This window comes from Strix aluco, chromosome 1 (genome assembly GCF_031877795.1).
Source record: "Strix aluco isolate bStrAlu1 chromosome 1, bStrAlu1.hap1, whole genome shotgun sequence".
NCBI lineage: Eukaryota > Metazoa > Chordata > Aves > Strigiformes > Strigidae > Strix > Strix aluco.
In genome coordinates, this window is record NC_133931.1 from 53,675,455 (window position 1) to 53,699,487 (window position 24,033).

Genomic DNA, 24,033 nt, shown 5'->3' on the forward strand with positions numbered 1-24,033 from the left:
GGTGGGGGGGGCACAACATAATCTTTTTAGAGGGCCTGAAAGTCAAATGTCCAGCCATGTATCTTCTAGAGCTCAATCCGTACAAGCAGTTGTATCAGACAATGAAAATATCACCCTCAAATTAAAGACTGACTACAAATAATAATGATTGCACTTAGAACATCTGTGTATTCTTAGACCAGAGACTTCTCTCAGAAATGACAGCAAATACTTAGGTAACTTGTGTTATGCTCAACTGACAGTACTGAAAGGCTATACATAAACTCAGAACATAAGAACAACATGCAGCATGAAAGCATGAACCGCAAATACGAGAACACACAAAACTCAGAACACATTCAGACTTAACCTCATCAGAAGTGTAAGCTGCCCCTTCCAGAAACACGAATACATAAATTGTGATTACTGAATTTTTCTCTAAGCTCATTTATAAAGTGTATCCCAACTATGTCCTTATTGTTTACAACAGGAGGAAAACCTATTAGTTTACCCTACAATGAATGATAAAAGATCCTGAGAGTTTCCTGACAAGTATGTTTTGCTTAAAGACTGTGAAGACTGTTTTTCTTACTTGAATTATTTCCGTTATTATTCAGCTGCAGTTTTCCAGCTACTCTAGTTCCACCATTCTTCTATAATGGTATGATGCAGAAGTCATTCAGGTTCTGCATATACAAAACTCAAAAGCTTTACAGTGGTTTCAATTGAAATGCGATTTTTAAGACTGTAGGCAACACACCAACTCTTCCCTTCAGAGGATAAAAGTGTTTCAAGCATTAAACAGAATAAACAACAGCTTATGGATCTCCATTTACATCGAGGCTGGCCAACTAGGCCTTCACGCCACCTGACTGCAGCCGGACTCTGCCGCGCCAGCCCCAGGGACGAGCCTCTCCCTAACTCCACCGCTACAACCGACGGGCCGGGCCGGGCCGGGCCGGGCCGGGCCGGGTCGGGTCGGGTCGGGCCTGTGTCCGCCAGGCGGCGGGAGACCGCGGCGGCCGTGCCCACGGCGCGGGCCCCTCGCCGCCACGACCCCGCCCCCGCCCCCGCCCCCCGCGGGAGAGGCGGCGAGCGGCGGCCTCGGGCGCCTCAACCGCCAGAGCAGCTCCGGCAGCCGGGCGGAGCACGCGGCCCCGCCGCCTACGCCCCGCCCCGCCCCTCCCGGCGGCAGGGCGGCGGAGCAACGGGCGTAAACCCGTTCCGAGGTCGCAGCGCCGAGATTCGCTTTCGCTTCCAGGCCGCTCGCCGCCCCGCCCCCAGCGGCGCCACCGCCGCCCCCCTCCCCTTCGGGGCCTCCGCGGCGCTGCTGCCCCAACCTCCCGCCTGGCTCCTCCTCCTTCCCCGGCTGGGGCTTCCGGGGAAGCGCCAGGCGGGGGAGCTCGCGGGCCAGGCAACAGATACCGCCGTTGCTGCCGCTGCCGCCATCGCGGCGGGACGGTTTCCGTCTCCTCAGCTTCCCAACATGGCAGCGGCGGCGGGAGGAAGCCGTGGAGGTCGCAGGCCGGTGCTGCTGACGCCTCGCGGCAGCGGGGACCGCACTGTCTTTCTCTTTGACCGCCGCCGGGAGCAGGCGGATCCGGACGAGAAAGTGCTCAGCTACGGCAAGGACAACTACCGCGGCTTCCGCAGCGCCGTCTGCCAGGTACCGGGGGCCGGGGAGGGGGAGGGAGAGCGCGGCGGCGGGGCCAGCCGCGGCGTTCATGCCCCTCCGGCAGGGGGGGGCAGGCGCGGCCGAGGGGGCCCCGCGTGCCACCGCCGTTCCGCCCGCGCGCGCGGCCGGGCCTCGCGGCGCGGGGGGAGGGGGTGGGGGGTGGCCGGCACGTGCCGCAGCCCCACGTGCGAGGGCAGGCGCGAGGGGGGGGCGGCCCCAGCGGCGCGCGCCCAGCCGGTGGCCGCTGAGCGGCGGGGGGGGGCGTGGGGCGAGCGGTGTCCTCCGGCCGCCCGGCGGGGCGCCAGCCGCCGCGCCGACCTGCTCCCCCCAAACTTTGTTGCCGGGACAGGTTGGGCGGGCGTCCGGGGGAGTCCGGTCCCGCTCCGTGGGCGTCCCCTTCCCCCGGGCACCGGGCCTGCCACGCTAAAAACGCCCGTCCGGGGCGGCCGGCGGCGCGGCGGGAGCAGCCCCTGGCGGCGGACGGAGGGGAAGCGGGCGGCCCGGGAGCTCCCCCGCGCGGGGAACCGGCGGCGGCGGCCGGGGGGCGGCGTCCTGGGGCGCGGCGCTCGCCGAGCCGGGCCGGCGGCGTTTCTGCTGTCCAAGGTGTCGGCGTGAAGGGCCGGTGGTTTCCCGCCTTGAGGCCGGTGACCGCCTCTCCGCAGCGCGCGGTGGTGGCTGCCATTTCGGTACTTTGCCTGCGTGGTGCTTCGCTCTCTCGTGTATTCTTTCAGTTCTCTTTCCTTTCGTTATGCAAAATAAAAACTGACTTCTGCCTTCAGATCTCTTGGAGGTGGAGATTTCTTTCCACGTACGGGCTGTTTACTTTGGTTTGCTGGTGAGACCAGTAGGCAACGCCCATTTACTGTCAGTTTCGTTTCCTGAGGGAGGAATAAATGCCATGAACCTGTTAGCTGCCCACCTATGTTTTATATTGTGAAGCGTACAGGAAAGTTAGCTGTAATTTGTGCACTAATTTAGTCTGATAAAACATTCTGGTTTAGTTTCTTTATCCAGTGCAATTTGCACTGTGTTCTCTAGGATATAAATTCTTGGGGGAAATTGCTTTGTTTGTCCTATGCCTGGACAGTGTTTAAGATAATGGTTTCCTACTGCGATGGAAGCTCTGGGTTATCAAGGGCAGCAGGAATAGCTGTCACACTTGACTACTTCCTCCTTGCACAGTTCTACTTCGCTGTTCAAAATGGCATATTTATATTCTGTTAGAGGTACCGAATCTGTGCTATTACCTAAGGTCCTACTACTCAGCACTAACTTGGCTGTGGAGTGTTGGCACATCCCCTGACCTGGTCAGAGCCCCTAAAGTTCACAAGACTGAAAGAAACAAGTAACTGAATGGAATAAAGAAATCTGTACACTTTGTGTAACTTCTCAAATTACATTGTATAGTGGGGTGGATTCATGGCCTCCTTAGTGGAGCATCATTATAGGGTTCATATCTCCTGTAAGTATTACGTGATCTCCTCCAAGAGTCATCATAATGGATCCCATCTCAACAGTACCTAGCAGATGAATTTCAAGGATACTTCATATTTTTGGTATTCGTGGCAAACGTGATGATTAACCCATCTTTTTTCTTATTTTTTGTAATAAATTGGCGGGCTGAGGTTAACACTAATTTGCAACTTGTTACAAACAACAGAGTCTTTCTTTTCATAGCTTTTTTTATATGCGCTCTACACTCCAGTGACTTCTGCTTCCATGCATCCTCATGATGTTCAGTAATTCACAGAGCTTTGTATTTGCAGTCTTATACAGAAAAAAGCCATCATCAGAGGAGATGACAAATCCTGGGTACAAACAGCTTCAGGGTTTTCTTATCTCAAAAACACATTGACATTGTGGAGTCAGTACTTCAATGCCATTAGGCGGACTGCTCAGGTGTGCAACATAGTGTTTGAAAAGTCTGGTGCTGCAAAGCAGAACTTGGTGTGTTTGGATTTGGTGCCTGTGAAAGTACAATTTTCAAGTATCATTTTTTACTGTGTCAACACCATAATCCTTATCACCAATCCTGGTGGCTGTTTTGGGGCGTTAAGGATAGTAGTCAGTGCTCTTATAAACTTGTACAACAAGAACCTCAAATGATCTTTCCCTTAGAGAAAGGCCTTCTCCAATAACGTGTTGACTGTCTGTGAATTCAGTCAGGGATGCCTCTGTCACAGCTAATTTCAGTGTGGTGACTCTTTGCACCTTGGAGCTTTTGTTGCCTTAAATATGGGACATCTAACTCTGAAAGCATGCTGAGATGGCTTGGTGTGACCAGTAAATGCTGGTACAGTGAAAACTGGGCAGGCTGGGGTCCAGGAAGCTTGACATCTGATGTCTCCTATGCCAACAGTGTACGGGTTCTCGTTAGGCTTCTGCAAGAATGTTCTGGCATCTCAGTGCCTCTGGGAGTTCTGCGCAGTTTGTGTTTCTGAGGGTGCTGTACTCCAAAATGCTGGATTTCTGTCATCTTGAAAGTTGCAACTAACTGCTTTGAGGGAAAAGGTGATGAATGGGTTCACCTGATTGGGACAGACTTTCCCCACTTCATGGTGCTGAAAACGTGTCAGGGAAGTGGTGAAAGTTCAGGAAGAAATATTCTTTTGATAAGCAAGTTTTGAATTGTTGAGACAAGGACAAAGGGGAATGTTGTACTCGCTTTTCTCCAAGGAAAGCTATTAGAGACCATCTGAGTGAGTGATCAGGCAAATGCTGCATAGCTAGCAGTGTTGTTTCCACGGGTATCTCGTCCGGTGGCTCAACCTCAGTAAAGGCTCAGCTTTAAATCGACTTTCACTGGCAGTTTGTCATGCGACTGGATGATGCTATGCAGCAGTGAGGGTGCACATACACTTTACAGTCTGCCAACTGGGCTGTGGGGGTGATAATGTCTGTCATTAAATAAAGAAATATTAAGCTGTTGGAATTATTTCTGCATAAGAGAATTCCTTTGGATATAACTGGATATGTAGGAATTAAGGGAGAATGTAAATCTTGAAAAAATAATTAAATTAAACCTGATCGCAGTATATGGTGATTCTGAGTTGAAAATACTTGAATGCCTGAAGGCATGGTCTTAGGCTGCTACTTCTGAGACTTACGGTTTTTTGTAATACAGGAAAATAATCTCTCTGCTTGTGTAGCAAAATAACTGATTCTTGAGACAAAAGATTCAGCCACTGAGAGGTTGATTTAGGAGCCAATTCCTGTCCTTTCTGTCATCATATAAAATAGTCATTATTATTAATTATCTTTATTAATTTTTGAAACTTTTATTTTTTTAAGCAAATATTTGTTGTCACCTTATGATTTTCTTTTGCTGTCCCCTAACAACAAGTTAGTGCATGGCAGTGTGATTGGATGTGGCTTTCTATACTGATAAGTTAGCCTCTCCTTCTGAGTGTGTGTGTGTCAAAGATTTAAAAAAAAAATCTTACAAAAGAAGTTGGAGCATATATAGTCTGCATTCTTCCTTGCAGTGTTCAATCCTAGAGCGGAAACCTCTTAATTAAAAATGATCTGTTAGCTTGATTATTCCATTTGAGCACTGGCAAGCATATGTGGAGCAGTCATGTAGTTTCAGGCACCAGAACCATGAAGTTTTAAGGTGAATAAGTGAATTAAATACGCAGTTTTACCTTTTCTTGGGAGTACCAGTGCTTGTACACCTTCCTGTTGTCTTCTGTTAGGTATATGCCCCACTGCTTGTCCCTGATGTTTAGAATATAATTGGGACGTATTTACCTGCAATGAGCAGAATGGAGCTAAGCTTTATTGGCAGCTAATCCTAGATCCCTTGCTCACGTTTTCCGGGTACACAGTGAAGCTGGGGCACTTCAGTTTGTTGCTAAGCAGGCAGGAATCCTTCCAGGCATTTACAGAGGTCATGCTCCTTTTAAAGCAGAAAGGTATCTGTGCTGAAAACTGCCCAGAAGTTTTGCTAAGTGTGAAGAGGTTTTTGACAGGTGAAGTACCAGTCTGAAGAGAGCAAATGGTACTAAAATTAATGTTACTACTTAAATAGGAACTGAACACATCTGTAAATGCTTTTTTTAATTCTTTTGAAACTTTCCATCATCACTGTGACCTCCTTGTTTGAAGAAATATATATAGGAAGTATAGATCTGTTATCTGCATAAAAAATAAATATCTGTAATTTAACTAAATATTCAAAATTCAGACTTCACAATAAAACAAAATATTTTGGTCTTAATCTTTTTTGTCACATCTTTTGTTGAGCTTCCCATTATATTCTAACAGCCTACCTGCTATTTAAACATTATTTTGCTGGTCCACCAAAATAAATTCCAGTGTATCAATAAACTAAAAGGCAAGAAAGGATGTTCATTAAGAGGGAGTATGGAGAAGCAGCATAGCTGTGGTGAAAACTCAAGAAATAAGTGTAACTTCATTTTGTGTGTGTGAATATTTGCTTGCCAGTGCCTAATAAATAATGTATAATGAAATTGTTTGTGATCAATGAAGAAATGTTAGCAACTACTGCTGTTTGTATCACCAGAGGGTAACTCTTAAATGTATTTAAGAGGTATTTGGATTATGAACTGAGATACTGCTCTGATAAATTTGCTTAACAAAAGTACTTCCGTTCTTGATAAAATCATTCCATCTTGCAATAATTACATTTTTGTATTATAAAACCTATGTTCGCTTACTTACTTTTCAAGATTCTGTATAGCCAGAAACTAAAAATAGATCTATTTTAAACATGCTGTGCATACATGAAACAGGTTTTTCCCTGATTTTTTAAAGAAGCTGTTGGAGGTACTGTAAGGTATGTATAGGATGCAACAATATTGTGAGTTTTTTCCAAAACTATCATACTGTATTTCAGGCTTCACTGAAATGTTTGTGTTACAGCGTCTTCGTTACTGACACATTTCAGTGGGAGGAAGGATGCAGTCTGCATACCTTTGTGCACTTAAATACTACCTTACTATGTGTTGACTGATTTGGAAAGCCATGTGGTTTTTTCAGTTCCTGCTCAAATTGGAGTGCTGGGAGATGCAGTCAGATGCAGAGTATCTGCATTCCTTTAGCATTAGTTATCCAGGTAGAAGTTCTTGGATGTGATCAAATATTTTCTGTTTCTGAAGAGTGGCTTCCGAATTCTTGTTACTTTAACAAGTGATGCCATACAAAATATGTTCATGGTGGAAGCTGTATGGAGTTGATGTCAAAATTTTGGCTGATAGCTGCACTTATTAATTTTTGTGACTGTGCTTTTAGACACAATGACTTGTGAAGGTCTGGTGAAAGTTACTATATTTGTCTAGACTCTGAATAAGTCTAGTAGGCACAGTGTGATCTTTGCATAAATTCTGGGGTCCCCAGCTTCTTTCCACTTGTTAAAGCTTGCAAATCTTGAAAAGATGTCTGAGTTAGCTCATTGTTTTGGACAAAATTTCTTTGATTTATGTATGTGGCTTCTGTAGAGAGCTTCTGTCATGCAATTTCCCTCTCTTCTTTTTCTCTGTTTTTCCACCCAAATTATGATAAAGGTTTTCTTTAAGATACCACATAAGAACTTCTTCTATTACTGGATATTGTGGTATGTCGCAATGTTCTTAGTGTTTTGGTTGAACCATCTGTTCACTTCTTAACACCTTTCATTGATATCTTTTTAAGTATTTAGAAGTGTATCAATTGAACTTCTGAAAGTAGTGAAACGTTTAAGTAGACAGAGGACAACGCACTTCAAGTTCTGCAAATGTTGTCTTCTGTAATTTGCTCTTTAGATGGAGGTGACTCCATCAATAAAGGATGGTTGGGAAATCTTTCAGAATACTAGTGTTCACTGCTGGTTTTTATCTGTAGGTTGTCTCTAGTGACCATCAGCCCAGAAGATGTGGGTTACTGGACGATCCTATATTTGTGTAATAGACACTCTTTGCTTTGAGCTCCAAGAAATCCTTAGAAATAATTTCTCCTTTTTTGAATGCAACTGCTTTTTAGAGACTTTTGGATCCACTTTCTGTTGGTGTCCAAAGATTATATATGTTTGTGTCCTGACATTAGGCAAGCTCATTCAGATTATGATTAAAGATGATTGTTATCATACATGCTCTGCTACCATGAGTGCTCAGTACCAGATCCTTGCTACTAGATCCTGGCCAGGTTGTCAGGAGACCAGCTGACCTGACAGTGGACTGGAAAAGTTTATCTGATTAGCACTCTTATGAGCTACATAGAGTTCTCAGTTACCTCCAGCAAAGTCTTTGTTGCCACTTAATTTGTTTACATTTTAGTTTTTCTATTTGCTAATCTGTATGAATAATTGAGAGAGATGATGCAAATATCTCAGTATCCATAAGCACTACCGAAAGACAGTTCTTGGTTTGAAAATCCTTTTCCTTAAATGCGTTTTGTAGTTTCATCCATTTGTTGATCTAAGAGATTTCTCTCAATTTGGACTGATAATTCCCTTTACTGTAGGATAAAGCAGGATAGCTAACTGATAAACATACATCTTTCAGGTGACAAATTGACAAATAGCATGGGACATGCAGTTAATCACATGCAAAGTTACACAAGGCAGCAGGCCTCTCAGAGTTTGGATGTGGCATTTAGTTTCCTTTTTTAGATTCCTGAACAAGTTCCTGCAAAGGAGCAGCTGGATCAATGTGAAATACTCAAAATAAAGCCGTATTGCTTTTTATCACCTTAGGTAGCTGAGCTATGTAGGTAACTTTTTTGTGAAAATCAGTAGCTGTGAAGGACAGCATGGAAAATGCCATTGCCAGATCTCTTTACGTTTAATTTATACAGTTCAGGTCCCCTTTAAGAGGTTTGCATTGACAATACAATTCTACTAGCCAGAAAATTATTTCTGGCCTAGATGCCACGTGGAAGGTGGCTGCATGGCTGTTATGTCTCTGTTACCCCTTGGCTACATTGCCAAGCGCAGAGGCCAGTTCTTCACATCATTCTCATGCATCTGCCTGCTGGGAACAGTTACTGTAGGACAAGACAGAGCACTTTAAAGATATGGAAGTTGCTTATTGTAGGAAACAGTTGTTTATATTGGAAAAGTTTGTATTGCAAGGGGTTAAAGGTGTCTCTAAAGATATTGTAGTTTCGGTTTTGCCGTTTTATGTCTGTCATGTGTGAGACTGTTCCATTCCTTTAGTTTGAAAAGTCGGCACCAGAAATGATTGGTTTATGGTAATAGACTGGAGGACCACTGGAAGCAGACCAATGATTCTGTGCTTACAGTGTGTTATTTCTCCTTCACTTACCACTTCAAGCCTATCCATGTTACTGCATGCTGTGATGGTATAAACACAAAGTTGAACATTTGGTTGTTGAACATCCTTTCCAAGGCAGATGGTAAATCTAGAGGCGAAATCTATGTTGACTTCATGTTAAATGTTCTAGTTGGTCTAGAAGCCAGGTAAACCTCACAGTGAACGTTCAGATCAAATAGCATCAAAATTTGCTTTGGTGTTTATGTGTTAATATGTGAAAGAGAAAAAAAACTTGAGGCCTGTTTGAAGGAGTCTTAGCTGCTGAGGAGTTGTCTGTGATTTGTGGGCTTGTGTTTCAAAATTTTTTTTGTTTATAAAGAAAACCTGTGACTGAAGCAAGTTTATAAATTGAACTTTGCCTCTCTGATTCAGATTTAAGGGTTAGAGAGATCACAATTCATTCACACATATATCGTACCTGTAAATTGCTCTGTTGAAAGTTCCTTGGGCATTTGGCATTCGTTTGGCTGTTTCAAACCTTTTAGCATTATGTTAATCTTATGTCATAATCATCCCCCAACAAATTGGGAGCTGTTAGCTTTATTTATTTATCATGAAACATAGGCAGTGCTCCAGACTGAGCCTCCAGTTTATAAAGAATGCATTTCTTTTGTTTGAACAAAGACAGCTTTTTGGCTCACTTATCATTTCATAGGTATAATGACTGACATTCCGCTGCAGGCAAAACAGGCTCATCTCAGGGAATTTTTCTTATTTTAACATGTTGCCAATTAACACAAACATTTGATTATTGATTGGGGGGTCAATTAAACAAACACTTAAGGAAATGCCTTTCCTTCTTTTTCCCCAAGCTCATCTTCTGTCATACACCTCTCTTCCTCCATTCCTAGTCTAATCTTCCCTTGTTTTCCCCATGCACAACGCTCGGTCAATCCGAATTCCTTCTGTGAGGCAACAAGCTGTGTGAGAGGTTAGGGCCATGTGCAGGGTTTCCTTCTGTTGCTGCTCCTCCTCCATGCTCTTCACTGGTTTTCTTCTGCTCTGGTGGGTTGTCTACAGGCCACAGCCCTGTGGGAGTAGTAGAACAGAGAGGGGAGACTCCCTGCCCTGACATGGATCCGCCATGGGCCCCAGCACCTTTGGAGCCATCCCTGCTCTGGCTTAGAGCACCTCCTTTCAGTGTGTCTCCAGTGGTGTCCCTAGCAATGTCTCCTCTGATGCATCTCCTCTGTTGCTTCTTGATTGTCTCCTCTATTTCTTTGCCATTATGTTTGAACAGAAACACCATGTGCTTTTCTGGTTGAAATTTTGGTGCACAGTGGGTGGTTTCCCTCAGTTTGAGAGCCATCTGGCACTGGCTGTGACTAACTCAGGGCAATTCATAGCCTCCTCCCGCACTGGTCACCCCTATATCTCTCTGGCATCAAAATCCTGAGGTGTACACTCGGTACACCTCCAAGTGTGGCTTAGCAAACAATTTAAATGGCTCTTAGTGAACAGCTATGGTTGTTTTCCCAGAATATTCAAAATCTGGTTCATTGTTATAATTTTTTATACTTTATAAGTTCTAGGTGGCTTTTTTCTCATTTGTATGCATTTAACTGTTTATCTTTGTAACATTTTGACTTTTGCATTTGCATGTAGTGATCCTATGTAACCAATAGTGTAGGAGTCCTTGTCTCTTCGCACATCTACCTCTCTTTTTAGAGAACACACAATTACTACTTTTTTTTCCCCCCTAGATTGTGGATTAATTTGGAATTTGTCTCCTTTTTCACAAAAGTCTCTTCTTTTGTATCAGAAAACATAAAAGCTTTCTGCTTAGCTGTTTTAACATAATAACCTCCAAACATGCTTTCATTGTGAATGTACAGAGGCATTTCTGAGTGTAGTGATTCTATTGTACTCGTCAAGATTTTGATGACATCAAAAGCTATGTCATGATTGTACATTTGGACAATTTGCAAAAGAATAACCAACAGATATATAATCTGAACATACTGCTAGGTTGTCATGTGAATCTTCTGAAGTCAAGAATCGAGTACATCTTCAGTGCTTCTTTGAAAAACGGCACAATGCTAGGCTGAAAGGGGCTCAGCAGTGAAACCTGAACTTTGTATCAAGTCAACAAAAGATGCCATGGTGTCTATTACATGCGAGAATCTTAGTGAGAAATGAAACATTTGACCAAACATTGTTTATCAGAATCAAATGAAACATCATCAACTGTTCAAGTAAATTACCTAGTAGGTTCACTTTTATTCAGGGATGGCCGGCTCATCTTCCTGGAGACCACATCCACATAATGGGACAACTGTGCAGCCACCTCACTGCTACCTGGCATTAGGAGGAAGAGACAGGGTCTGGGATAACAGAGTGTAGGACAGAGGGAAGGAGGAAGTAAAACAAGTAGGTCTTATATTTATATCCAGTTTGAAACTGAGAAATTTTCTAAGTTGGCCAAAGTTTACAAAAAATGTGGCCTCTTAAATTCTGGCATGAACCAGAAAAACAGGTTATCTGCAGGTAGGACTGCCAAACTTGGTCCATGAATCTGCCTAGTAGCTTATCTCGAAATGACAGCCATTTGGAGGGAAGCAGAAGGGACCTGTTGCCAGTAGATACAGTAGTGCTGGGTTCACCCAGGAAACTCAGGCTGTTGCACTTGGCTTAGCTGAGGCTCACCCATGGAATGGGGGAGAGGACCAGAAGGAGGAGGCTGCCCCTGCTCAGTTAGCAGGCAGCTGTCTTGTGCATGCACTGCATTATCCTAACTTCTTGCTGCCTTAAAGTTAATACTGCACTCTTCATAAGGTTTTGAGAGTGGAAGAGCTTTTGGGAGGTAAAGAAAACAGGGAAGCTGTAATTATACCTGGAGGGAAAAGATGCTTATCTGTGCTTTCACATGTAAAACTCTCCAGTTCAGTTATTCTGTATTAACCATTAAACTCAAATGGCAAAGTAGGATGTTATAGTATCTCTATATTTTTTTTTTATTGCTTATTTTCCTTTCTCGGAGCAATTTTTTTTTTTTTTCCTGCACAGGTTTGCTATGTGGAAATTTGTGTAATGTGAGAAATTAAATTGAAGTGGTCTGAATGTATAAGATTTAAAAAGTAATAATTTCTCCAGGCTCTTAAATCTGAACATTAATCTCTTCATGTCATTTCCATTTGTTTCACTTGCACCAAGTGCTATGAGAAATTTGACAATTTTGCTGATGGACACTAACTGTGTCTTTAACATACTTTAACTACCATAACTAGGGAGAAGATAACTGAAAGATGGAAAGCAGACTTCTAATGAAACCTTAAGCAGTGTTTTAAAAATATTTTTGTGGCTCTTGAGTACTAGAGATGGGAAGAAAGAGGTATGGGAAATGATTAGGGCAAGCTAGGGAATGCAAGAGCTTCAGGGAAGAATCTGGCTAAAAGTGCAGAAAACACCTGTCAGAGGCGTGGCTGCAGGACTGAAGGGGTTGATAGTTAAATAAAACCAGAGTTGACTTTTACTTGAGTTTGAGACACCTGAAAAGGCAGAAGAAAATACAGATATTTATTTTATTATTTTGAGAAAGAGTCGGACATCAGGGTGTGAAAATGAGGGCAGATGTAGAGGCATATAAATGTATGTAGAAAGCATCCAAAGCTACAGAAACATGTTCAAAAGTTGGAGGCAGCAAAGTGGCAAAGAGTGTTTAGGTTCAGAAGAATATACTTCAATGTTTTAATGGTAAAGAATTTTGTAAAAGAAATTTTCATTGTTTTTTTAAGTGTATGATATAATTGAAGAACAAAGACTTTAATGTATATCCAATATTAAGAAATATTTGGTTGGTTTAATGTCTCAAAAGAGTGTAATTAAATAAGGGACACCCTCTAGATCATGACTATTGTTGTAGTTGTGTAGTGTGAAATAGAGCTGTTCAGTCTCATTCCTCAGCCCTGAAGGTATACCCATAAGACAGTTCCTCTTTCTTAAAATTCCTGTTGCTCACTAGAACATATTTTAAGCAGGTGAAAAAGAAAACTACTCTAGTACAGACAGTTGTGGCTAAGTTGAGAAAGCAAATGAAGTTAAGTTCTGGAATTAAACTGTGTTATGAGTTAATATGAGGAAAATATTTGGTCACTTCTCTGTAGTTTGTGGCAAAGTATATAGAACACTATTTTTTTAAAATTTATTTACTTTATGGAGTACTTAGTTATAATAAATAACCTCCAATTTTTTCTAGGCATTTGGCATAGCTACTGATGAAAACTTTGTTATCACCACAACAAACAGGAAGGAAATTACAGAAGATAACTTCAGTAAGTAGCTTAGATGACAAAAATACAGCTATTTCTTCTATTGATTGTAAAGACCGCATGATGATTGTTATACTCTGTGACGTGCAGTAATTAACTGGAAGTACAAATCTTTTTCAATATACTTCATATTTCATCTTCGCTCCAGGAGAACTTGTTCAGGATGGAGTTACTTTGTATCTGCTACAGTCAGTTGATCAAATGCTGCTTTCGGCAACCAAGGAGCGAATTGACTTCCTGCCCCACTATGACACACTTGTCAAAAGTGGCATGTACGAGTACTATGCCAGCGAAGGCCAAAATCCTTTGCGTAAGTACTTGTCAAAATAATCTTGTGTGAATTATGTTTATATGAATATAAATTGCTTATAACCACATCAACGTTTAGTTACATCTGGTAAAAAAATACAGTCTTAACTGTAAAAGAAAAATTAACTATGTTCTTTATAGAAATTTTTCTTTTAAAAATTACTCAAAATGGCCCTGTAATAATCCAGATTTACAGAGGTACCTCATCAAATAAATCTTAAAGTTTTAATATTTTAGAAGTAAAATGACTTTAGTCTTGATAATAATCTTGTGGATGTCACCCAGACAGGTCAGCATTTGTGTTATCATGCTTTTGTCTCCTGTACTTGGCAATAGACTTTATGTTTGAATTTGGTGAACAGTTTTTCTATGAGCTACCATAGAATTTTGTCTGTTCTCCTATTTGTCGTTCTACAAGGCTTAACTTACCACCAAGAGCAAGTATTTCTTTAAAAAGATGCTGCTCTAGATTTTATCTAACTGGTATAGTAAATATGTAATCAGCATTTTGTATTGTTTTATTAAAAAAATTAATTTCTGTTTATGGCTTCTCTGAAAATTCTCTCTGTGGCTGTGGTTACTTTTAAAGTATGTACATCTTAGCCTGTTCAGCTGACTTAAAATTGTACAAAAAAAAATGCAAACATCAATACTCAAGCATTATACCATCCCCACAGCAATTTCTGTTTCAAAACAGTCTCAGCAATGTCTGTAAATAGGAACTGTATTTTTAAGTACCATTCTCCTTTTGCCCCCTCCCTCTTTCTCCACTTCATTGATTCCCCACCCCGCCGAAGATACTGTTTTGGTTCAGTTTTGAGGACACTGTGCTTAAAGTGCACTAATAGTTTGGTCACTGATACGTGTATCTTTCTGCATAGGAATTGCTGTATTAGACCACACATTCTCTCTAGATCTGTCCTTTGTTCCTACCAGCAGCCAGTGTATTAGATACCTGGGAAATACTAGGAGAACAGAAAGGCAGTATAGAGCTGCAGCAATAGTGATTCGGGGACTTTGGAATTCATGTCTATGGACTGTTCTTTTCCATGAAGTTGTCCAGTTACTTTCTGAACAGCATAACATCTTTATCATTCACAGTATTTTGTGGTATTGAGCCCCAGCTTAATTGCCTGTGAAGTGTCATATCTTTTTGTGTATGTCAAACTTGTTACCAGTTTCTTTGCCTGGTGATCATAATTTGTATGCTGGGAGATACTATAAAACATTGCTGGCAGATTGACTGACTTAGTGAGTCACGCTTTAAACTACCAAACTTGGGGATTGGGATGCAACCAAAAAGGTGAGGACAGTCAGCAGTCCAACTGAAATGTCTCTATACCAGTGCATGCAGCATGGATAACAAAGAGGAGGAGCTGGAAGCCACTGTACAGCTGGAAAGCTACAATCTGATTACTATTGCTGAAACTTGGTGGGATGACTCACATGATTGGAACGCTGCAATCGATGGCTATAAACTGACCAGGAGGGACAGCCAAGGAAGGAAAGATGGGGGGTTTTTACACTCTACATAAAAAAAATGGATTGACTGCACAGAGCTGTCTTTGAAAAACAGCAGTGTACAAGTTGAGAGCTTATCAGTGAAAATTGAAGACCAGGCCAACAAAGGAAACCTCATGGTTCATGTTCACTACAGGCCACCTGATCAAGGGGAGGATGTCAGTGAAGCACTCTTACTTCAGCTACAGAAGGCATCACACTTGCATGCCCTGATCATGTTAGGGGACTTCAATCACCCTGACACCCACTGGAAAAGTGGCACAGCAAGCTGCAAGCAGCCTAGAAGACTCTTGACAATAACTTCCTAATCTCTAGGTGATAGAAAGCCTAACCTGAGGAGATGCATTAGTGGACCCGCTGTTCACCAATACAGAGGAACTTACTGGAAAGGTCAAGATTGGTAGTAGCCTGGGCTGTAGTGAATTCATGATGTCGAGGGATATAGGCTATAGGTGACAAGTGAGGTCAGAACTCTAAACCTTAGGAAAGTGAACTTTCAGTTGTTTAAGGAAGTGGTGGATGGGACACCCTGGGAAACAGCCCTTGGGTGTAAAGGAACAGAAGAGAGATGGTGACTATTTAAAGACTTTTTTTCTTAAAGCACAAGAACTGTTGATTCCCACATGCAAGAAATCAGTCAAGGAAGAAGGAAGACTAGCGTGACTGAGTAAGGACCTCCTGGTCAAACTAAAACATGAGGGAAATGCATGGGCAGTGGAAGCAGGGGAACACATCCTGGGAATAATAAAGGGATAATGTCTGGGAATGTAAGGATGGGATCAGGAAAACTAAGGCACAGCTGGAACTAAATTTTGCAAGGGATGTGAATAATAATAAGTGTTTCTATGGGCACTTTAGAAAACAAAGACAAGAAATTGTACACCCCCACCCTTCCCAATAAATGAAAGGAGGGTATCTAGTGACAACTGACATGGAGAAGACTGAAGTTCTAAACGGGGTTTTTTTGCCTCAGTTTTCACTGGTAATTCTTCTTCCCACATCTGTTGAGTCTCTGAATCTAAAGGCAGGGACTGGGGGAATGAAATCCCACTCATCATAGGAGAAGATCAGGTTCAAGACCATCTGAGGAACCTGAATGTACAAGTCCATGAGAGCTGATGAGATGCATCCCAGGGTCTAGAGAGAACTGGCAGATGTAGTCACTAAGCTGCGCTCCATTGTATTTGAGAAGTCGTGGCAGTCAGGCAGACTCTCCAGTGGCTGGAAGAAGGGAAACATCACACACATTTTTAAAAAGGAGGACTCAGCCTCACCTCAATGCCCAGTAAGGTCATGCAACAGATCTTCCTGGAAGCCGTGTCAAAGCATATGGATGACAGGGAGGTCATTAGAGACAGCCAACATAGCTTCACCAAGGGCAAATCGTGCCTGACTAATCCAGTGGCCTTCTACGGTGGAGTGACTGTGTTGGTGGATAAGGGAAGAGCAACTGATGTCATCTATCTTGACTTCTTTAAGGCCTTTGATATGGTCCTGTACAACATCCTTGTAGCTAAATTGGAGAGAGATGGGTTTGACGGCTGAACTGTTCAATGGGTAAGAAATTGACTGGATGACTGCATCCAAAGACTTACAGTCAATGGCTCAATGTCCAAATGGACATCAGACGTCTGAGGGACACCACTTGTTACTGTATTGGGACTGGTACCATTCAATATCTGACATAGTGGGATTGAGTGCACGCTCAGCAAGTTTGCAGATGACACCAAGCTGAGTAGTGCAGTTGATACACACTTTAGGGAAGGGATGCCACCCAAAGGGACCTTCACAGTCTTGAGAAGTGAGCCCATGTGAACCTCATGAAGTTCAACAAGGCCAAGATCATGCACCTGGGTTAGAGCAATCCCCAGTGTCAATACTAACTGGGGACTGAATGGATTGAGAGCAGCCCTGCAGAGAAAGACTTCAGGGTACTGGTCAATCAAAAATTGGACATGAGCTAGCAGTGTGCACCTGCAGCCCAGAAACCCAATCATATCCTGGGCTGCATAAGAAGTAATGTGGCCAACAGGTCAAAGGAAGTGATTCTCCTACTCTACTGCTCTTGTGAGACCCCACCTGGAGTACTGTATCGGACTCTGGGGCCCCAGCACAAGATAGACATGGACCTTTCAGAGCAAGCCTTTAAAAAGGGGCTTATAAAGATGGAGAGAGACTTTTTACCAGTGCCTGTAGTAACAGGACATGGGGTAATGGTTTTAAACTGAAAGAGGGAAGATTTAGATTGGACATAATGGAGAAGTTCTTTACTGTGAGGGTGGTGAGACACTGGAACAGGTTGCCCAGAGAAGTTGTGGCTGCCCCCTCCCTGGAAGTGTTCAAGGCCAGGTTGGACGGGGCTTTGAGTAACCTATGTAGTTGAAGATGCCCATGGCAGCAGGGTTGGTGCTACATGATCTTTGTAGGTCCCTTCTGATGTAAATCATTCCAGGATTCTGTTATCTCTTGTTCACATTTTCTGTGGCAGTCATGGATCTTGGGAGTTCATTTTTCCAGGCACGTACATTCTGTTCTGCTTAATTAAGGCTCTTGGTTTTACTTTTTGAATAAAATGAATAAAACTGAGGTACAGCAGTGCAAACTAGCCTAAGCATTCCTTGTCTATGCATAGTTTCTTAAATTGAAATTTATGCTTCTTCCTTTCTAGCTTAGCTCAAGACTTTTGTAAAGGAAGGGTAATTACTATTTCCTTCCCTTGTGACACTGAATTGATGGTGGAACCTGATATCATTGAAAATGAAGGCCTATGTATGGTCATTACCTGCAGTAGCCATCCAAGGACTTTTCAGGAAAATGTTGGGTGATCTTGGGACATGTGGAACTATTATATGGCATCCTAGAATAATTTAGGTCAGAAGGGATCGCTGGAGGTCATGTCATCTAACCCCTGCTCAAAAGCAAAGTCAATTAGGTCAGGTGGCTGGACAAGTCTGGTTGAGTTTTGAGTATCTCCAAAGAGCAAAAATTCCACAACCTGTTTCGGCAGCCTGTTCCAGTATTCAATTATAGAAGAAATACATCTTTGTCTAATGAATTTTTCATGTTCTAACTTCTGTCTGTTGCTTCCTGTTCTATCACTGTACACCTCTGAGAAGAGTCTGGCTTCATCTCTGCACCCTCCTAGCAATAAGACAGCGATATGGTCTCCCTTAGCCTTCCTTTATTAAGTCTGAACAATCCCAGTTCCCTCAGCAGCTTCTCCTTGCCTGTCTGGTGCTCAAGCCCTCTGATTATCTGGAGGACTCCTGGACTCAATTCAGTATTTCAGTGTCTTTTTCAGAGAAGCCTAAAGCTGGACACAGTACTCAGAATGCAGTCTCACAAGGACTGGATAGAGAGGAAGAATCACTTCCCTTGACTGTCTGTTTGACACTTTGTCAGTGTCTCTGTATTGCTCCCAGGTAGCCCATCCCCTCTTTAACCTCAGGCATTTGAACTTGCTCAGGAGTCTTATTCATCAGTTCTGGCTTTCTGCCACACTTGAGTTCCTGCACAGTAGCGTGAACTACTCATTCCTTGAGGAGGAAGTCCTTGGAGATCAACCAGCTGTTGTGAGCTATCCAGGACAACTATTAAAAACACTCACCAAGGGTACCAAAGGGATGTAATAAGTAAAAGAGAGAAAGGTGCAAAGGTACAGATGAATAAGGGTTGGTGGCTGGATCAGGGTGGGTTGTGTGTGTCAAACCTACATTTTTCTGTTCTTTATATGGTGAGCGTTTTTCTTCCCTCTTCATTACAGTAAGATTGTTGGTTTCATAGCAAAGAGTTGTCAACTTGGAGAATATAACTGTATGAAGCTGGCAGATATCATACCTCATCATTGTATTTGTGTCCTGGTGATAGATTTTCAAACTGAACAGTAATAGTTATTTCTGCTGAAAATGAAACACTGTAAAATCATACCCCTAGGTCCTGTGTCATGTTTCAGTGAAATGCACTGTGGATTAGTGGGAGGTACATGTTACAGATGCTGAAGCCATGCTGGGGTAGTTGGTTGGCATCTTATCTTAGGCTACTCTGATCTCTAGCTGCTTGACTCTTCTGCTAATTTTACCTGTCAGATTTTTTTTTTTATTGGCAAATGTTTTGTATTGTTTCTTCTTCCACTCTCATTTTGGGTTCAAGGGACTCAGAAGTTATTTGTTGTTAAAAGCTGTGTTTTTCCATATATGATGGAGAGTACAAGAGAAATAAGAACAAGAGTAGTAGAATTGAGGTACTTCTCTGTTGTGTTTTTTATCAGTGTTGCTGATGATGCTAAACTAGATAGTGAGGTAGACACATCAGAAGGGAGAGCCATCTTAAAGAGACCTGGACAGGCTAGAAGAGTGGGCAAGCAAGAACTGTATGAAGTTTAACAAAGACAAGTGCAAAGTCTTGCACCTGGGATGACATAACCAAAGAGCCCAGTACAGGCTCGGATCTGTGTGTCTGGGGAGGAGCCTTACTGAAAGGGACTTGGGGGTCCTGGTGGACAGCAAGCTGAACATGAATCAGTAGTGCCCTGCTGCAGCAACAGAGGCAAATTAGATCCTGGGCTGCATCTGCAGGGGCGTTACTGGCAGAGATAGAGTTGTGATCATCCCACTTAGCACTGGTCAGGCCATGCCTGGAATGCTGTGTCCAGTTCTGGTCCCCACAGTTCAAAAAAGACGTTGACAGACTGGAGAAGAGCCTAAAGGAGAACGGCAAAGATGATCCAAGGGCTGGAGAACCTGTTATGTGAAGAAAGACTGAAGGAGTTGGGTCTTTTCTGGGTGAAGAGAAGGCTCAGGAGGACCTCATCACAGTATTCCAGTACTTAAAAGGGCAGCCACCAAGGGAACGGAAGCTCTCCCTTCACAAGGAGCCACATGGAGAAGACCAGGGGCAATGGGTAGAAGTTGCACTGGGAGAGGCTTCATCTTGATGGAAGGAAGAAATTTTTTACAGTGAGAACAATTAATTGGAACAACCTCACCAGGGATGTGCTAGAGTCCCCATTGCTGGAGATTTTGAAGATGCAATTGGTGCTAGATAATCTCATCTAGGCTCCCTTTCCCATGAAAGGTTGGACTAGATGACCTTTTGAGGTCCCTTCCAACCTAAATTGTTCTATGATTCTATGACTTAATTTGAGTGTACAGACATTAATGCAGACTCATAGGGGAAAAAAGTGTGACAATAGCATTTTTGAGTAAATTTGTATATTTCAAAAGTTGCAGGTAGAGATACTGTTCTCACTGCTAGATTCATGTTAACTGGAAGCATTTCCATTCTTTCAGTCACAGAATTTGATGAGATTCAAATGAGAATTTCTGGCAGTCAAACCATAGCACATTCTTGAAACTAAAGAGCACTTCAGCCTTGATTTGAAGGAGTGCACCTTTAGCAACCACATTGGATGACTACTTTTTTTTTTAATTTTAAAAAAGAATTTATAAGAAGAGTACTTGAACATGAGGGTATAAGTAGGAAACAATATGCAGCCCATCCACTGGGACAGAAAAATAACAAACAAAAGAAAACTGTTAATTATGTGCCATGTCAAGGTGATGTGAGGTGTTGAATGCATTGGTGTGGATGCAGAACCTTCTGTTATTTGATGTTCAGCTGCAAAACCAAGGAATTTTGCTACTATCCATTCATGTTTCCCTTTTAAATATATATAACATTGCTAGACAAGGAGTTAATACTGTTTTGCTAATAGTAGCACAATAAAACTTGTGGGACAAGAAGATGATTAGAGCTGGGCATTGGGAGCAAGGGCCTGTACTGCAAGAATGGAGAGATGAAGGGTAGAAAAACTGAAAAATCTAGTTTTCAGTTATACATACACAAATACATATACAAATACAGTTATAATTACTATAACCACTGTGTTTTAGAACTGTTAAGCTTTGAAGATATATACGTAGTCTGTGGTTTCTTGTATTCATTATCCTATAACTGTTTATAAGAACTCCCAATCCCTATTCCTCTATTGAAAAAAAAAAAAGTTTCATTTGAGAAGAAAAATAGTATTTGTGGTGGTTTAGTCCCTGCCGGGGTTCGAGACCACGCGGCTGCTGCCCCTCCCCCACAAAGGGAGTGAAATACAAAGCCCCGGGGCTGAAATAAGGAGAGGTTTAATACAACAGAGCAACAGCAACACAACAAACAACAACAATAACAATAACAGTTATAAAAATAACAGTAATAACAATGAACAGAGCAAGATATCTACCGATACAGCAGTAAGGAGAGCGATGGCACAAAACACGCGTTCACCGATTCTCCCGAGCTTGGAGCTTGGGCGCCAGGATATGATGTCAGCGTGGTATTGAATAACCCGGCTAGAGCTTCCCCCCACTGCTGGGGAAACTTAACCCTATCCTAGCTAAACCAGGACAGTATTTTAGAGTCAGAGTCAAGTATCATCCCTTTAGCTTTACTTCAGGTACCATTTAAATAAACAGGTTTGTGCATTAAGAGCAACATGATGCATGGTCATCAAGTTCTGGAACAGAACTTGAAGTCCCTTCTGTTTTTATGGTTTCTTATGTCAAGAAAACAAGTGTTTAAACAAGTTTTCAGTTTAGAAAGATATACTTTTGAAGAGTTCTAGGGGTTTTTTTAAAGCAAAATTAAAACTTTAAATCAAGAAATAAAATTAATATACACTGAGGACTGTAATTCTTCTACATTGGAGAAATACCTCAGTATGTGTATAACAATCCAACTCTCACACTGTTTTCATGGTAATAAACAGCACTGCTATCAGTTAGTTTGTCAGAAAAACTATTACTTCTCATAAGATGTTTATGAATATGCAGCCATTCAATAGTGCACTTATAAGTGTTCATGTAATTTGTAGCTACCAGTCATCTCCCACGAAATGCTGAGCATTCCCTTGGTAGGAAGACCTCTTTTTCCTTCGCTCGACAGGCTTCAGAATAATAATATGAGATGGAAAAGGATAATGCATGCATATGTTCAGTTTTCCTTTCGTTCGTCACGCCCATGATTTCTTTTTCTTTTCCCTCCTTTTCTTCATAAAGGACGTTTTCCACTTCTGTCATCTCACATTATAATTTCCCTGTACATAACTCCAGTGATAGCCTCCTGTAGTCCTAACTTTAATTAGGTAAGGGTTCCAAGTGTTAATGTTTAGAAACAACAAACTTGTACAAGTAGTTTGGCTGATTATTTCTGTTGTGTATTGCCACATATCTGACATAACTTTGGTTGTATTTACCATTCACTAAATTCTTCAACCATTTTTGCAATTTCCTTAGTGTTCTTTTTATAAGCAAATAACTTTCTATTTCGTAGTTTGCGCAGCATTTCCATTCAGGTTTTTTCAGTGAGTTTATTGTTCCCTCAATATTTTAACAAGTCGAAGTCCATTTTTTAAGTACTTTGGACTTTCATATGATTCACACGGATTCATTCCTAATCATGGTAAAAGACAAGTTTGTTTTGTGATAAGAAGCCTGTTAGTTCATCACTGTTCCTAGGTACTTCCAATAATTGTGTTCTTGCCATCAACAGAGTTATAAGAGATTCAGTGATGAAACAAATAATAAAGTATATGTACAAAAGATTTTTTATTTTTAACCAAGATGTTATATAATTTTGAAGGTTCTGACAGTGCTTAGCTCTTGTCTATGTTTAGGGTGTTATCCTAATTGCTCAGAAGAAACGACTGTGAGTGTGTGTCCGTTTTCTGAGAACAAGATTTTAATAGGGTTATTTTTCTTCAATTTATTTAGCATTTGCCCTTGCTGAGTTGATTGACAATTCTCTGTCAGCTACGTCACGAAATACTGGTATTCGGAGCATACAGATAAAATTGGTAAGATAGAAATATTCTTCTTTTTTCAGGTGTAGTTTGCATTATCTTTTTTTTTTTCTGGTGCTCCTTTTTGTCGTTGTTTTTTTTTTCCTCCAAACAGTTATTTGATGACTCCCATGGAAAACCAGCTGTTGCTGTGATTGATAATGGAAGAGGAATGACTTCTAAACAACTTAACAACTGGGCTGTATATAGATTGTCAAAGTTTACAAGACAAGGTGACTTTGAGAGGTTAGAAAGTTTTAATAATTTTTACAATTAGCAGACTCTGTGAAAGTTCACAGAATATCATTTTAAGACATATCTCTATACCAACACTTAGCTAAAACCTGTCATTCTGTGGTTACGTATAGACACATACTTTTTGTAGGTAGGAAATAGAGAAGCTTCATAACACGTGTCTAATATTATGATACTGTGAGGACACTTTTTTATTCTCATGGCCTTTTCTAAGATGTCTGTGACTTGCCTATATACAGTTAGGGGCATTCTGTGTTCTGCAGAGGTTTTTTTATAGTGTGTTGTTCATCTGTTACCTGAAAGCCTTTCAGTAGTGCATTAAGCAATGCATTCAATGTCTGTTATGTTACTGGAATAACGGATACAGGGTTTTGGTTTAGTGTGGGTTTTTTGGTATTTCGTTCTTGGTTGGGTTGTTGGGGTTTTTTTGTATCTTAATGATGTACAATGTAATGCAAAATTATTCCTGAAGGTGGCTAGGAAAAATAAATGCTTTATATTTAAAAAAGATAGTAGAAGTTTATGGTGGGTTTTGCTATATATATGAATTCATTTTACAGGTTTGAATCTGTTCTCCAGAGATCTTCCAGCTGCACAGCCAGACTTAACCCTAGTGTAGAAAATTCCAGAGAAGCAGTTAGATACAGTTCTTGAGCTTTAGTCACTTTAAATACCTTAAGTCTAGGACAGTAAACGTGAAGATGAGGATCGCAGCCTCAATCATAACTAATTTGTCATATGAGAAATGTGAGTGAAAAGTGATAATATAGCTAAGGAGGGGTTTTTTTCCATTGGAAGCATCTCCAAGTAGAATGACTGATATCTATCAACCAACTGTAGATAAGTGCATAAAAAGTGATTCTGGGTCATCTAGTCATTTGTAAAGAAATCCACTGCTATTTGAAATTGCGGTATGTGAATTTAGGAACA

General features: G+C 41.7%; 1 protein-coding gene across 3 annotated transcripts in view; it reads left to right on the forward strand.

Moving 5' to 3' along the window:
- The first annotated feature begins 1,265 nt into the window (after positions 1-1,265).
- Positions 1,266-24,033, forward strand: part of SMCHD1 (structural maintenance of chromosomes flexible hinge domain containing 1) — an 89,466-nt gene continuing 66,698 nt past the window's right edge. For 2 of the 3 annotated variants that reach the window (XR_012622898.1, XM_074821325.1), the window contains exons 1-5: positions 1,266-1,645; positions 13,121-13,196; positions 13,342-13,503; positions 22,781-22,863; positions 22,964-23,094. Coding sequence is in view for 2 of the 3 variants with exons in the window: in XM_074821325.1 (XP_074677426.1) it covers positions 1,466-1,645; positions 13,121-13,196; positions 13,342-13,503; positions 22,781-22,863; positions 22,964-23,094 (632 nt within the window). In the remaining variant the exon portion in view is untranslated. The remainder of the gene's footprint in view (positions 1,646-13,120; positions 13,197-13,341; positions 13,504-22,780; positions 22,864-22,963; positions 23,095-24,033) is intronic. The other variant, XM_074821312.1, reaches the window with a different exon arrangement.